The sequence below is a fragment of the Anolis sagrei genome, chromosome 1, assembly GCF_037176765.1.
Source record: "Anolis sagrei isolate rAnoSag1 chromosome 1, rAnoSag1.mat, whole genome shotgun sequence".
Classification (NCBI taxonomy): Eukaryota; Metazoa; Chordata; class Lepidosauria; order Squamata; family Dactyloidae; genus Anolis; species Anolis sagrei.
The window spans coordinates 177085479-177098406 of record NC_090021.1 but is presented as its reverse complement, the minus strand read 5'-3'; the positions used below and the strand labels follow the sequence as shown (position 1 = coordinate 177098406).

Genomic DNA, 12928 nt, shown 5'->3' with positions numbered 1-12928 from the left:
AAAATTCAAGTGTGCCAATCTAGACAGAATACAAGTCAAAATTTGAAATATTGCCACCTTGCATTCTAGATGCAGGTGCAAATAATGATGATGATGATGATGATGATGACGATGATGTGCCAGCACAGTACTTGATGCTTTAAGAGAACAAGAAAATAGTCCCCCTATCTACAGGCTTACAGTCTAATTTAGACATGAAACAAAAGGCAAAAGGCAGTAGGTACTGCCACCTTCTCTCCTTCTGAGGTCATGGCAGCAGGAACTGAAATGGACGGAGGACTTTTCATCTGCTTCTGGTACATAACATAATGGTTCTTGTCTTCCTCTGAGTCTAGAACAATGACAGTTGGGACATGGGAAAGATTGTCATCAGCTTCTTGGCCTGGGCATGATAGAGCTGTGTCTGCTTTCTTTCGTCCCTCTGAGGCCTGGCCAGCCATATGAGCTTCTTCTAACTGACTAAGGAAGGAGGACTGATTAAGTCAAGGGGACTCCAAATGCAGTGATATTGTTTTTCTTGATTTTCAGAACCTACAAAATCAAAGCCGGCCCCGGAGCCAGAGGTCAAGGAAGAAAGAATCATCCCACCAGTAAGTAAAACTATACACTACAAGAAATACTTCATTACCAATATTGGTCAAAATGAACGCAGGTAAAACATAAAAATACCTTACAGTTTAAGTTGAGCTTTGTTGCTGGGTTTTCAATTCATTCATTCATTTGTTTGTGCAATTGTGAGTTTTAATTTGTATATTTTTTTAAATGACTGCATGGTTTTAGTGACTGGAGAGGTAGCCATTTTAGTTCAGCACACCTGAGGAAAGCTTTTGTAGAAATCTCTTCCTGAGAAAAGCACATAGAAAGTCCAGTATTTGTTAAGAAGTGGTCTAGGACATGAATTGCAATGGGCAAGCTGGTGGCCATGGCTCTGGTATCAAAGACTTAGTGGCAGGCTCTGTTTCTCCATCTCCATCATGCTACCAGAATAAGCAACATCCTTGTAGAGCAAAGAAGGGGATTTATTGCACAATCGCTGTATGAAAGAAATGGTCCATGCTGTTTTCAAAGCAAACAGCCTAGTGAATCCTTTCCTTTCACCTCTTTGTGAAAAGAAGAGGGGGGAAGAAAAGTCTTTGCATTCATCCACTCTGCAAGCACAAGGTTTAGACTTTCCTTCTGCCTTAGGTACTCTGTTCTGCATTCAAAAGTGCCAGAAGAGCCTTACTGAGCGGTGGGCTTATATTATCAGCTAATGTGTTGAAGCAGAATGTGTTGACTTCTCCTGGAGACCAACATGGTCCCACTAATGGGTTCAACTGAAGAAAGGGGCCGTTCTTGTCCGGATCCCCTACTGGTGCAATTTGCTCTGTAGGCTTTGCTGAGATTTACATTGCTTTTCTCTCCCTGCTTGCTCTTCGGGAATAGACAGAACAGATAGGGAGGAGAAGCCAGCTATTACTACACGAAGGGCTAAAGGGGACACAGGGAGGCTAACAGCTGTGGCTCATTGCCATTCTCATCCATGCGACACAGGGCCCCTCCAAAACTCCCCATTACATTTATAAATATGTTCCTTTTCTTCCCTATTTTCAGCAATCTCAATGGCACTTCCCTCCGATAGTCACTAAAGCGGATATCAAGGAGCTGGAGAATAAGAAATTGGAAGTGATGTGTAACATCTACACTCAAGTAAGTTGGATCTGTTGGAATATATTTGGTACCAGGGGCAAGGATACTTTGACAACATTGGACTTTGAATTAGCTTTCTGTTGAGGTTTGCTTGGCTGCTCTTGCAATTTATTGAAGCAATGATCATAAGGTAACATAAGTGTGTTCTGAAGAATTGGATCTGAAGAGCTAGATTAAATGATCTGTTTAATAAATGGAACAGCCTTATTGATTATATGCTAAAAATCATGCACAGAATCCTCTTCTCTAATAAATACAGGGAAGTAAAGGGTTATTTTCTTGCTGATGGTAGAGGAGAAAAAGTCTGGATTCACCCTGTTCACCTTATTGGTGGGAATAATATCAAAATGTAGGATTGGGAGGACATTGGTTTCCAGATGGAAGGCAGTCCCGGACAGGGTTGGTTTGACGTGCCTTCCTCTTGATACATTTCTCCCTTTTTCCCTCCATTCGTGCCTCTTCAAATTCCACAGCACTGTTGGTAACAGCTAACTTCCAGTTAGAGCACTCAAGGGCTTCTCAGTTTTCAGTGTCTATGCTACAGTTTTTAAAGTTGGTTTTAAGCCCATCTTTAAATCTCTTTTCCTTTCCACCAACCTTCCATTTTCCATTCTTCATTTGGGAGTAGAGTAACTCCTTTGGGAGACGGCAATCAGGCGTTCAGACAGTGTGGCCAGTCGAGCAGAGTTTATGGCAAAGGATCATCGCTTCAGTGCTGGTGGCCTTTGCTACTTCCAGCATACTGACATTTGCCCGCCTGTTTTCCCAGGAGATTTGCAGGATTTTTCAGAGACAACGCTGATGGAATCATTCCAGGAGTTGAGTGTGATGTCCATGTTTTGCAAGCATATAGCAGAGTAGGGAGAACAATAGCTTTCTTAACAAGCATCTTGGTATCCCTACGAATGTCCCAATCCTTAACATTCTTTGCTTCATTTGGAAGAATGCTGCACTCACAGAGCTCAGATGGTGTTGATTTTTGTGGAGAGGTGGCTGCCAAGGTAGTGGAAATGGTCAACATTTTCTAATATTATTCCATTAAGCTATATTTATGACATTGCAGAGGGACTGGCTGGTGTCTGTTGAAGGACCAATTTGGTTTTCTCAGTGTTCAGTGAGAGGTCAAGCTTTTCGTATGTTTCTGCAAAGGCATTTAGAGAAATTTGTATGTGTTCTTATGAATGAGCACAGAACATGTTACCATCAGCATATTTAAGTTCTATAGCAGACATTGTGACCTTGGTTTTGGCTTTCAGTCTGTTGTGATTAAATAGCTGATAGATGATTTCCACACCGGTTGGAAACCTCCCATCAACAAGGTGCAGTATCATGGCAATGAAGATGGAGAATAAGGTTGGGACAATAACACATCCCTGTTTGATATCTGATTCCACCTTAAATGGGCGACTTTGGGAGCCATTGCTCTCCAAGACAGTTGCAATCATGTCATCGTGGAGGAGCCACAGGATGTTCACAAATTTGTCAGGGCATCCAATTTTTTGGAGGCTGGTCCAGAGAGCACTGTGCTCCACTGTGTCAAATAAGGTTGGTTTTGTTCCCTGCTTTTTTCTTGGAGCTGTCATGCAGTGAAGATCATATCCACAGTTCCTCTGGAGTGGTGGAAGCCGTTCTGAGATTTTGGGAGCGTGTCTTCTGAAATAGGTAGAAGGCGGTTTGCAAGTATTCTTGTGAGGATTTACCCAGTGGAGGTTAGGAGAGAGATATCTCTATAGTCTGTCACCTTCTGATCTTTTCCCTTTTTTTTTTTTTGTAAAGGGTGATGATGGTGGCATCTTTGAAGTCTTTTGGGATTTTCTCAGTTGCCAACACTTTTTCAATGAGCTGGTGGAGTTGTTGTGTCAGCTCAGGTCCACTCTCTTTAAAGATTTCAGCAGGGATCCTATCAGGTCCGCTAGCTTTGTTGCATTTTTAGTTGACTGATTGCTTTGCTGATTTCCTCCAAACGAGGTGGTGCTTCAAGCTCATTCCTGGTTTATTGTTACAGGATTTGTGAGAGAACCTCTTTGGCCATGCTGGAGCTGCGGTTAAGGGGGTTGGGGTAGTGCTCTTTCCAACATAGTGCAATTGATATCTTATCCTTCAGAAGTTAGGTTCCATCTTATGAATGTAGAGGGTGTATGTCATGATTTCTTGGTCCACAGATGACCTTTGTGGCATTAAAGAATCCCCGTGCATCATGGACATCAGCAAGGTGTTGAATTTCTTGAGTCTTTTTTGTCCACCAGATGTTCTTGAGTTCGCCAGTCTTTCTCTGGGACTCAGCTTTTGCATTATCATAGATCTTTTTGTTAGCAGCGCAGTTGATGTCTCTGCCATGTTTGGAAGGCTTTCCTTTCCTCATCGATAAACTGTTGGATCTCTTTGTCATTTTCATCAAACCAGTCTGGATGATTCTTAATTTGGTATCCAATGGTTTCTTTGAAGGCTGTAATTGTTTAGGTCTTCAGCTACAGCTACAGGCAGACAATGGAATGGAGAAGAAAGAGTGGTTGGAAAGAAATGGTGTATATTTGGGTAGGGGAAATATCTATCCGGCCCATCCTATAAATTTCACCAGTGCCTGCCAAAATGCAGGCATTCGGTGTTCTCCGTGTTCCTGGTCTCATGTCAAAGCCCAGTCTAAATCTGAAACTGAAGAAGAACATGAAGGCTACACCTAGTAGACGGGAACCTATTCATGTAATGTCGACTAAGAAGAACATATTGCTCGTATTTACACCCCATTACATTCCTATTTACATGTAGGAATCCCATGTTATCTGGCAGTATCTTTTTTGAACATTCTGGGGCCAACGGATTCTTCAGCTGAGTTTATTGCCTCATTCTGGATCCGAACGTCACAGGAGTACATTGTGGCTTTAATTAGATGCAGTGGGTCATTGGTATCCACCGGGATTTGGATCTAGGAACCGTTGTGGATAACAAAACCCATGGAGGTTTAAGTCCCATTATAAATACTATTGTTTAGAAAAATCATGTCCCTTATATAAAATGACAAAATCAAGGTTTGGATTGTGATTTTTTAAAACATTTTCAAACCAGAGAAGGTTGAGTTTGTGAATAAAGTAGGCCAACTGCATTTTTTGTCCTTTTGAAGTCAACAGAAGTTAAGCTGTCAAATAACATGAATGCTTGTAAAGGTGCCGTATAAGGCTGCATGAGGTTTTTTGAATGGGAAGCCCTCTATGTTCAGTTTTGGACACTGTGTAGGAATGTTCCTTATGGTTCTTGTTGCTCTAATCCGATCTCTTTTTTCGATAGAATTACAAGCTGGGCAGATGCGGGCAATGCCACGGATGTAGCGTATCAGGATTTCAGTAAGGCCTTCGACAAGGTCCCCCATGACCTTCTGGCAAGGAAACTAGTCCAATGTGGGCTAGGCAAAACTACGGTTAGGTGGATCTGTAATTGGTTAAGCGGACGAACCCAGAGGGCCCGGTCCTGGTCAACATCTCTATTAATGACTTAGATGAAGGGTTAGAAGGCAGGATCATCAAGTTTTCAGATAACGCCAAATTGGGAGGGATTGCCAATACTCCAGAGGACAGGAGCAGGATTCAAAACAATCTTAACAGATTAGAGAGATGATTGGCCAAAACTAACAAAATGAAGTTAGTGACAAATGCAAGATACTCCGCTTAGGCAGAAAAAAATGAAATGCAAAGATACAGAATGGGGGAGACCTGGCTCGAGAGCGGTACGTGTGAAAAAGATCTTGAAGTCCTCGTGGACAACAAGTTAAACATGAGCCAATGGGAGTTTGGCCTGCATCAATAGGAGCATAGTGTCTAGATCCAGGGAAGTCATGCTACCCATGCTCTATTCTGCCTTGGTTAGACCACACCTGGAATATTGTGTCCAATTCTGGGCATCACAATTGAGGAGAGATATTGACAAGCTGGAATGTGTCCAGAGGAGGGCAACTAAAATGATCAAGGGTCTGGAGAACAAGCCCTATGAGGAGCGGCTTAAAGAGCTGGGCATGTTTAGCCTGAAGAAGAGAAGGCTGTGAGGAGACATGATAGCCATGTATAAATATGTGAGGGGAAGTCATAGGGAGGAGGGAGCAAACTTGTTTTCTGCTGCTCTGGAGACTAGGACGCGGAACAATGGCTTCAAACTACAAGAAAGGAAATTCCATCTGAACATTAGGAAAAACTTTCTGACTGTGAGAGCTGTTCAGCAGTGGAACTCTCTGCCCCGGAGTGTGGTGGAGGCTCCTTCTTTGGAGGCTTTTAAGCAGAGGCTGGATGGCCATCTGTTGGGGGTGCTTTGAATGCAAATTTCCTGCTTGGCAGGGGGTTGGACTGGATAGCCCATGAGGTCCCTTCCAACTCTAGGATTCTATGACGCTTGGGAAGTGTGACTTGTGATTTTGTGATGTGAAATCCAGCTATAGAGCTCATTTGCTGTGACATGCTGCGTTTTTGTGTCAGTAAAATAACAACAACAATAATCCAACGTATAGATCTCATTTGCTGTGACATAAAGTGTTTTTGTGTCAGGCAAAGAATAGCGTTGTGTGATACAACTTTGACTGGCATGGCTCAGTACTGTGTTTGTCTAATCTCAGTATTATTGCTTACAGGAAGCCCGAATGCAGATCCGGCGGGAAAAATTAGCGGCAGAAATTGGGATAGATCTAAAGAAACTTCCTCCAGTAACAGCACCAGGTACAGTATCCCTTTGTATGAACTACACATCTGCTTTTTTTAAAAGGCAGTTCCAGTAACAAACACACTAGCACTCAGCCTTCTGAGTCAAGGAGAAAAAGGAGGATTTGATCCTCCTTTTTCTCCTTGACTCAGAAGGCTGAGTGCTGAAGTGAACAGCCTACTTATGGAAGACAATTCTGTGATCAGAAGAATGAGGCCATAGCCTCTGAAGATCAAAATGGCACACGATAAAGAAGCCCTTTTGCATTTCCCTTGACAGCTAATCAGATCCGTCATTATGGTCCACATGAGCCTAGCCCCAATCACTGTCAAGGTGGTAGCCCCACAACAAAAGGCATAATGAGATATTCTCCAGTTGGTTAGCACCACTTGATAACTCATTAAATCATTTGTCATGTTTTGTGTAATTCTAACATATGTCCATCATGACTGCTTTGAAATTAGGTCCATCAAGAGAGCAAGAGAAGGCAGTGAGAAAAACACAGGAAGTAGGCGGAGAAGAGAGCCGGAAGGGGAGGAGCAAAACCGTGCAATGGAAGGTAAAACAAGATAAAGAAATAACGCAAGAGAAAACAAGTAAGAACCAGAGCTGGAGTAGAGGCAAATACCACGAGAATGGGAACGGGAGTAAGAGAAAGACGGAAGAAGTCAAGATACTGACCCAACCGTGGCCCACCTGGGTTGCAGCGGAGAAGACCCTCATTTCCAGCAGCGCCAACCCGGCCGCAGTGCAGGGAAGATTGGCCAGTGAGCCCCCGCAGAGTGTGGAGAACGGGAGGCTGAGCGGAGACGTGCGCGGACGGGGATCAGCGATCTCGCGATGTCTGGCGTCCGGCGGGACCTGCAGATCCACAGACCGCGAAACAAAACTAATATTAAAAACAACAGAAGCGAAAGGCAAACAAAGGTGCAGGAATCCACCAGGAAAACAACTCCAGGTCAACAATAGACCAGAAGACAACTGGGGAACGAGTGGGGCGAATCCTGCAGGGGAGACCGAAGCAGACGCAAGGGAGTGGCCAATACTGAAAAACAAACAAGGAGAATTGGTAGTAAAAGAGCCACATGAATTAAACACCTGGCTGCAATATTGCCGGATTAAAGAGAAATATAAATAAGATAAAAAATTAGGTTTTACACAAGGAAAATAATTTTGGGACAAAATTATGGAAACAGAGAAGAAATTAATAACGAAGATATACAAGAAATTATTAGAATGGTATATGGAACCAAAAGAAGAGAAAAATTACATGAAAAGATGGAACGAAAATATACGAAGAAAGATAAGAAACGAGGAATGGGAAGAAATCTGGAAGAGACGACTAAAGTTTGCTTATGCATCAGATTTGAGAGAAAATTGGGTCAAAATGTCACAAAGGTGGTATTTGACCCCGAAAAAATTGGGAAAAATATATAACAATACAAGCACGACAGGTTGGAAATGTAGAAAAAAAAAGAAGGTTCGTATTACCACATGTGGTGGACTTGTGATAAAGCAAAAGAATATTGGACGATAATACAAAAAGAGATTCAAAATATGTTAAAGATGCAAGTACCACTGGAACCAGAGATATTTTTATTAGGAATATACGATAGGAATTTGGAAAAAGATAAAGATAAAATTCTATTCTTAGCCCTAACTGCTGCAATAATGTGCTTTGCCAGAAAATGGAAACAGGAGGAGATACCAAAAGAGGAAGACTGGATAATAAAAATGTTAGAAATTAGAAATCTAGATAGGCTTACATTCCTACTATTGGAAAATAAAGAAATAAGAAGAAAAGAAACAGACTGGAAAGAAGTTACCGAATATTTAAGAAAAAGAAAAGAAAAGGAATTGTGATTTGAAAGGAACAAATAGAGACCGTAACACAACAAGAAGGGGGAAAGAAGGAAACAAAAAAGTAAAGAAACAAAGAAATATTAAAAGAAGACCACATACAAGACTTTTGAAAGATACCAGGAAGTCAAGCTTTCTTCTTCTTATTTTCTCTCTCTCCCTCCCTCTTCTTTTCCCTCTTTTCCCTACTCTCTCATCTTCTACGATGATTTTATTACACTTGTATATTTTTATGGAAAACTTTAATAAAGGTTATTTAAAAAGAAAAAAGAAAAAGGGGGTCGCCACATATGTCAAAGAAGGTACATTATCCAAACTAGTCTTTAAGGACTGCGAAGGTAGAATATTAGGAGTGATGATTGAAGTGAACTCCCTTCGAATTTTAATCTGCAATATATATGCGCCCAATGGGGCCAAAGGAAAATTTATTGAAAAACTAAAATGGTATATTATAGAGCAACAATACGATGAGCTAATAATATTGGGTGACTTTAATGGGGTTCTTAACACAAACCTACGCCAAACGTAAAGCCGAAGGTTTGGTTATCAAAAATGGCAACCCTAAGGAAAATGAAGCTTAGAATACAGTTTGGAAGAAGCCTTCAAAGGTGTCTAGAAGGCTCCAAGTATTTTTCTCCCATTAAGCTGGCCTGACTTGCTCATTTCGCTTCACGATGCGTGTTAACGTAAAGGTAAAGGTTTCCCCTTGGCATTAAGTCTAGTTGTGAGGGCGATGCTCATCTCAATCGCGAAGCCAAAGAGCCAGTGTTATATTATATTTCTTTTGCATTTTATGTATTTTATTTTCTGGTATTATGTTTTTTGTATTACAATGTATGTACTGTACTGATGGGTGTGGAGATGGAGAGGGGTATAAATAAAGTATTATTATTATCTGTAGACGCCTCCAAGGTCATGTGGCTGGCATGACTGTTGGAGCGCCGCTGTTCCCTTCCTGCCGAAGCGGTACCTATTAATCTACTCATATTTGCATGCTTTTGAACTGCTAGGTTGGCAGAAGTTGGGGAGATCACCCTGCTCCTGGATTCGAACCACCAACCTTTCGGTCACCAAGATCAGCAACTCAGCAGTTTAACCTGCTGCACCACCAGTTTTGAATAAAACATTTGCCGAACCTTGTTGAATGATGCTTCTTTCTAGGTTAATTCTGCCTCTGTACTAATTTAGTATTTAAAATGCAATCCCTTTTGTTGACAGATATTCCAGTACCTTCACAAGGAATAATGTGTAGTCTCACTCTGAGCGCGTATACAAAGTAAGGGAACGTTTGGGCTCAGCTGGTTTTATATTTATAATATTTTATTATCTGGGCCTAAATAATACCCTAATGGCACCAGACCCTGCCTGATCTTATAAGCTAAGCTGGGTCATTCCTGGTCATGATTTGGGTAGGATAATGGATACCAGTGGCAAAATCAGCCAACGTTTGCTGTAGACGACCCCCACCTTGAAAGCACATACAGACATTTGGCATCCAGTTCCTTAGTCACATTGAATTCTATATTTACTTGTATTTTAGCATCCCATACTTCCATTTAAACACTATGTGTCATCTTAGGGTGCGTCTACACTGCAGAATTAATGCAGTTTGCCACCACTTGCTATGGCTCAATGCTGTGGGATCCTGGGAGCTGTTGTCTGATGAAGCCTTGGGCCTTCTCTAGTCAAGTGTGCTCGTGCCTCCCCAAACTGAAAGCCCGGCAGTTAAAGCGGTATCAAACTGCACTAATTCTACAGTGCAGATGCAACCAGGTATGCTCATCTACACTACAGAGGTCCCTGGGCCCTTCCACTCCCCTCTAATGCCGGGAGGTGCTATTGCAATGCTCGTATCTATCTCCAATGAAGGTGATCTCCAGCCATGCATTTGGATGACAGCGCTTTCAAATCCAAGTCAATATGTGAGAGGAAGCCACAGGGAGGAGGGGGAGGGAGGGAGCTTGTTTTCTGCTTCCCTGGAGACTAGGACGCGGAACAATGGCTTTAAACTACAAGAGAGGAGATTCCATCTGAACATGAGGAAGAACTTCCTGACTGTGAGAGCCGTTCAGCAGTGGAACTCTCTGCCCCGGAGCGTGGTGGAGGCTCCTTCTTTGGAAGCGTTTAAACAGAGGCTGGATGGCCATCTGTCGGGGGTGATCTGAATGCAATATTCCTGCTTCTTGGCAGGGGGTTGGACTGGATGGCCCATGAGGTCTCTTCCAACTCTTTGATTCTATGATTCTATGGTGGAAGTCTGAGGAAGAAAATCAGGGTTTGAAAAAGTATCGTTCTCCAATGAAGACGGGACATCTTCTTCCGCGGGATTGTGGCGCAGCTGGCTGAGTGTCAGCTGCATTAAGATCACTCTGACCAAAAGGTCATGAGTTCGAAGCCAGCCTGGGTTGGAGTGGGTTTCCAACCAATTGTGTGTAGCCTGTTGTTGACCTTTGCAACCCGAAAGACAGTTGCATCTGTCAATTAGGAAAATTAGGTACCACCTTAAAGTGTGGGGAGGCTAAATTAACTGATTTATGAGGCCATAAAGAAGACTCCAGCAAAGCATTCCAGCGGGGAAGCATGCGGGGAATGCGGAAGTGCTTCATCAGCGTCGCAGATGGAGGATGAAAGCGACAGCTCCCCTGGCGGCCAGAAAAAGTTAAATAGCCTCTGTGTATGTCTGTATATGTTTGTATGTCAAAAATTGGTATTGAATGTTTGCCATATATTTGCCACACTGTAATCCGCCCTGAGTCCCCTGCGGGGTGAGAAGTCTGACTTGGCCACGGTAGTCCACGCTCTAGTTACATCCCGTTTAGACTACTGCAACGCTCTCTACGTGGGGTTGCCTTTGAAGACAGCTCGGAAGCTCCAACTAGTCCAACGCTCGGCAGCCATGATTTTAACAGGAGTGGAGCGCAGGGAGCATACAACCCCCCTGTTGCGCCAACTCCACTGGCTACCAATCTGCTACCGGGCTGAATTCAAAGTGCTGCCGTTGGCCTTTAAAGCCCTAAACGGTTCCGGCCCAAGCTACCTATCTGACCGCATCTCTGCCTATGAACCCACCAGGACTTTGAGATCTTCCGGAGAGACCCTGCTCTCGATCCCGCCTGCTTCTCAAGCTCGGCTGGCGGGGACGAGAGATAGGGCCTTCTCGGTGGTGGCTCCTCGGCTGTGGAACGCCCTTCCTACGGACATTAGACTAGCACCATCTCTAATGGTATTCCGCAAAAAGGTGAAGACCTGGATGTTTGTGCAGACGTTTGAGTAATTTAGTGCAATCTGGTAATGGAACATAGGAATGGAACAATGGACGACGAACCTGGACTATGCTTGGATGATGAGAAGATTGGGTACGGTTGTTTTTTGTAATACTTGTGCATTGTAATTGCTTATTGGTAATTTATGGATAATGTGTTAAGTCAATTGTTATATGTTGTATGGAACCAGTGCTGTTTCTACTGTTTTTACTGTTTGTGAACCGCTGTGAGTTGCCTTCGGGCTTGAGATACAGCGGTATATAAGCAAAGTAAATAAATAAATAAATAAATTTAATTCCAAATTAAAGCCTGACCGTGTAGGAGCCCTGGTGGCGCAGTGGATTAAAGCGCTGACCTGTTGAGCTGTTGACCCAAGGTCGCAGGTTCGATTCCGGGAAGTGGCGTGAGCCTCCGCTGTCAGCCCCAGCTTCTGCCAACTTACCAGTTTAAAAACATGCAAATGTGAGTAGATCAATAGGTACCACTCCGGCGGGAAGGTAAGGTCGTTCCATGCAGTCATGCCGGCCACATTACCTTGGAGGTTTCTATGGACAACGTCGGCTCTTTGGCTGAGAAATGGAGATGAGCACCACACTCCAGAGTCAGACATGACTGGACTTCATGTCAGGGGACAACCTTTACCTTTACCTTTAATTTGGAATGATGTATTTTCAAGGATTCCTGCAAAGCTTTCATTCTTTCCTCACGCTTAGAGGCATTCTTTTTTTCTACTGTATTGTTCTCCCACTTTCCTACTTTCCTATATATTGTTCTCCCACGCCTACCTGCATGACCGCATCTCTGTATACGAAGCCACACAATCCCTTTGATCATCTGGGGAGGCCCTGCTCTTGATCTCACCAGCATCGCAGGCGCGGTTGGTGGGGATGAGAGAGAGGGCCTTTTCGGTGGTGGCCCCTCGACTCTGGAACTCACTCCCTAAAGACGTTTTTAATTGCGTGTTATCTTATTCATAATGTTGTATATTTTATTGTCTATGTTTTATTTTAATTTCTTGTACTGTTGTCGTTTTGCATGTATTGTTGTATTCGGGCTCGGCCTCATGTAAGCCACACCGAGTCCCTTGGGGAGATGGTAGCGGGGTACAAATAAAGTATTATTATTATTATTATTATTATTATTATTATTATTATTTGTAAAAGAAAAGAAAAATTACCTTTTCTTCCCCTTTGTGTTCCCCACCCTGCCCCCCTTCCCCTTAATAAAAATAGATTGAAAAAAGAAAACTATTACGAAAGGAGGAGTGTTTCTTTTCCTCTTACCTTGTCATATGCGTTTGTAGAAACACCTGTAAAAGGTGAAGGGTTGTGTGTTACTTGACAGAAATCGTTGGTTTCTCACCAGTCAGAAGGTCTGTACTAGTTCTCACCTGTGTTGGACATGTTTCGTTTTGGCAAACTGATGCCAAATTTCGTTAG

At 43.0% G+C, this 12928-nt stretch overlaps 1 protein-coding gene across 1 annotated transcript in view; it reads left to right on the top strand.

Annotated features, from left to right (window-relative positions):
• Positions 1 to 12928, top strand: part of LOC132768561 (uncharacterized) — a 50405-nt gene that overhangs the window by 17971 nt on the left and 19506 nt on the right. The window contains exons 6-9 of the mRNA XM_067463990.1: positions 529 to 590; positions 1594 to 1689; positions 6299 to 6383; positions 6831 to 7293. Of these exons, the coding sequence (XP_067320091.1) occupies positions 529 to 590; positions 1594 to 1689; positions 6299 to 6383; positions 6831 to 7293 (706 nt within the window). The remainder of the gene's footprint in view (positions 1 to 528; positions 591 to 1593; positions 1690 to 6298; positions 6384 to 6830; positions 7294 to 12928) is intronic.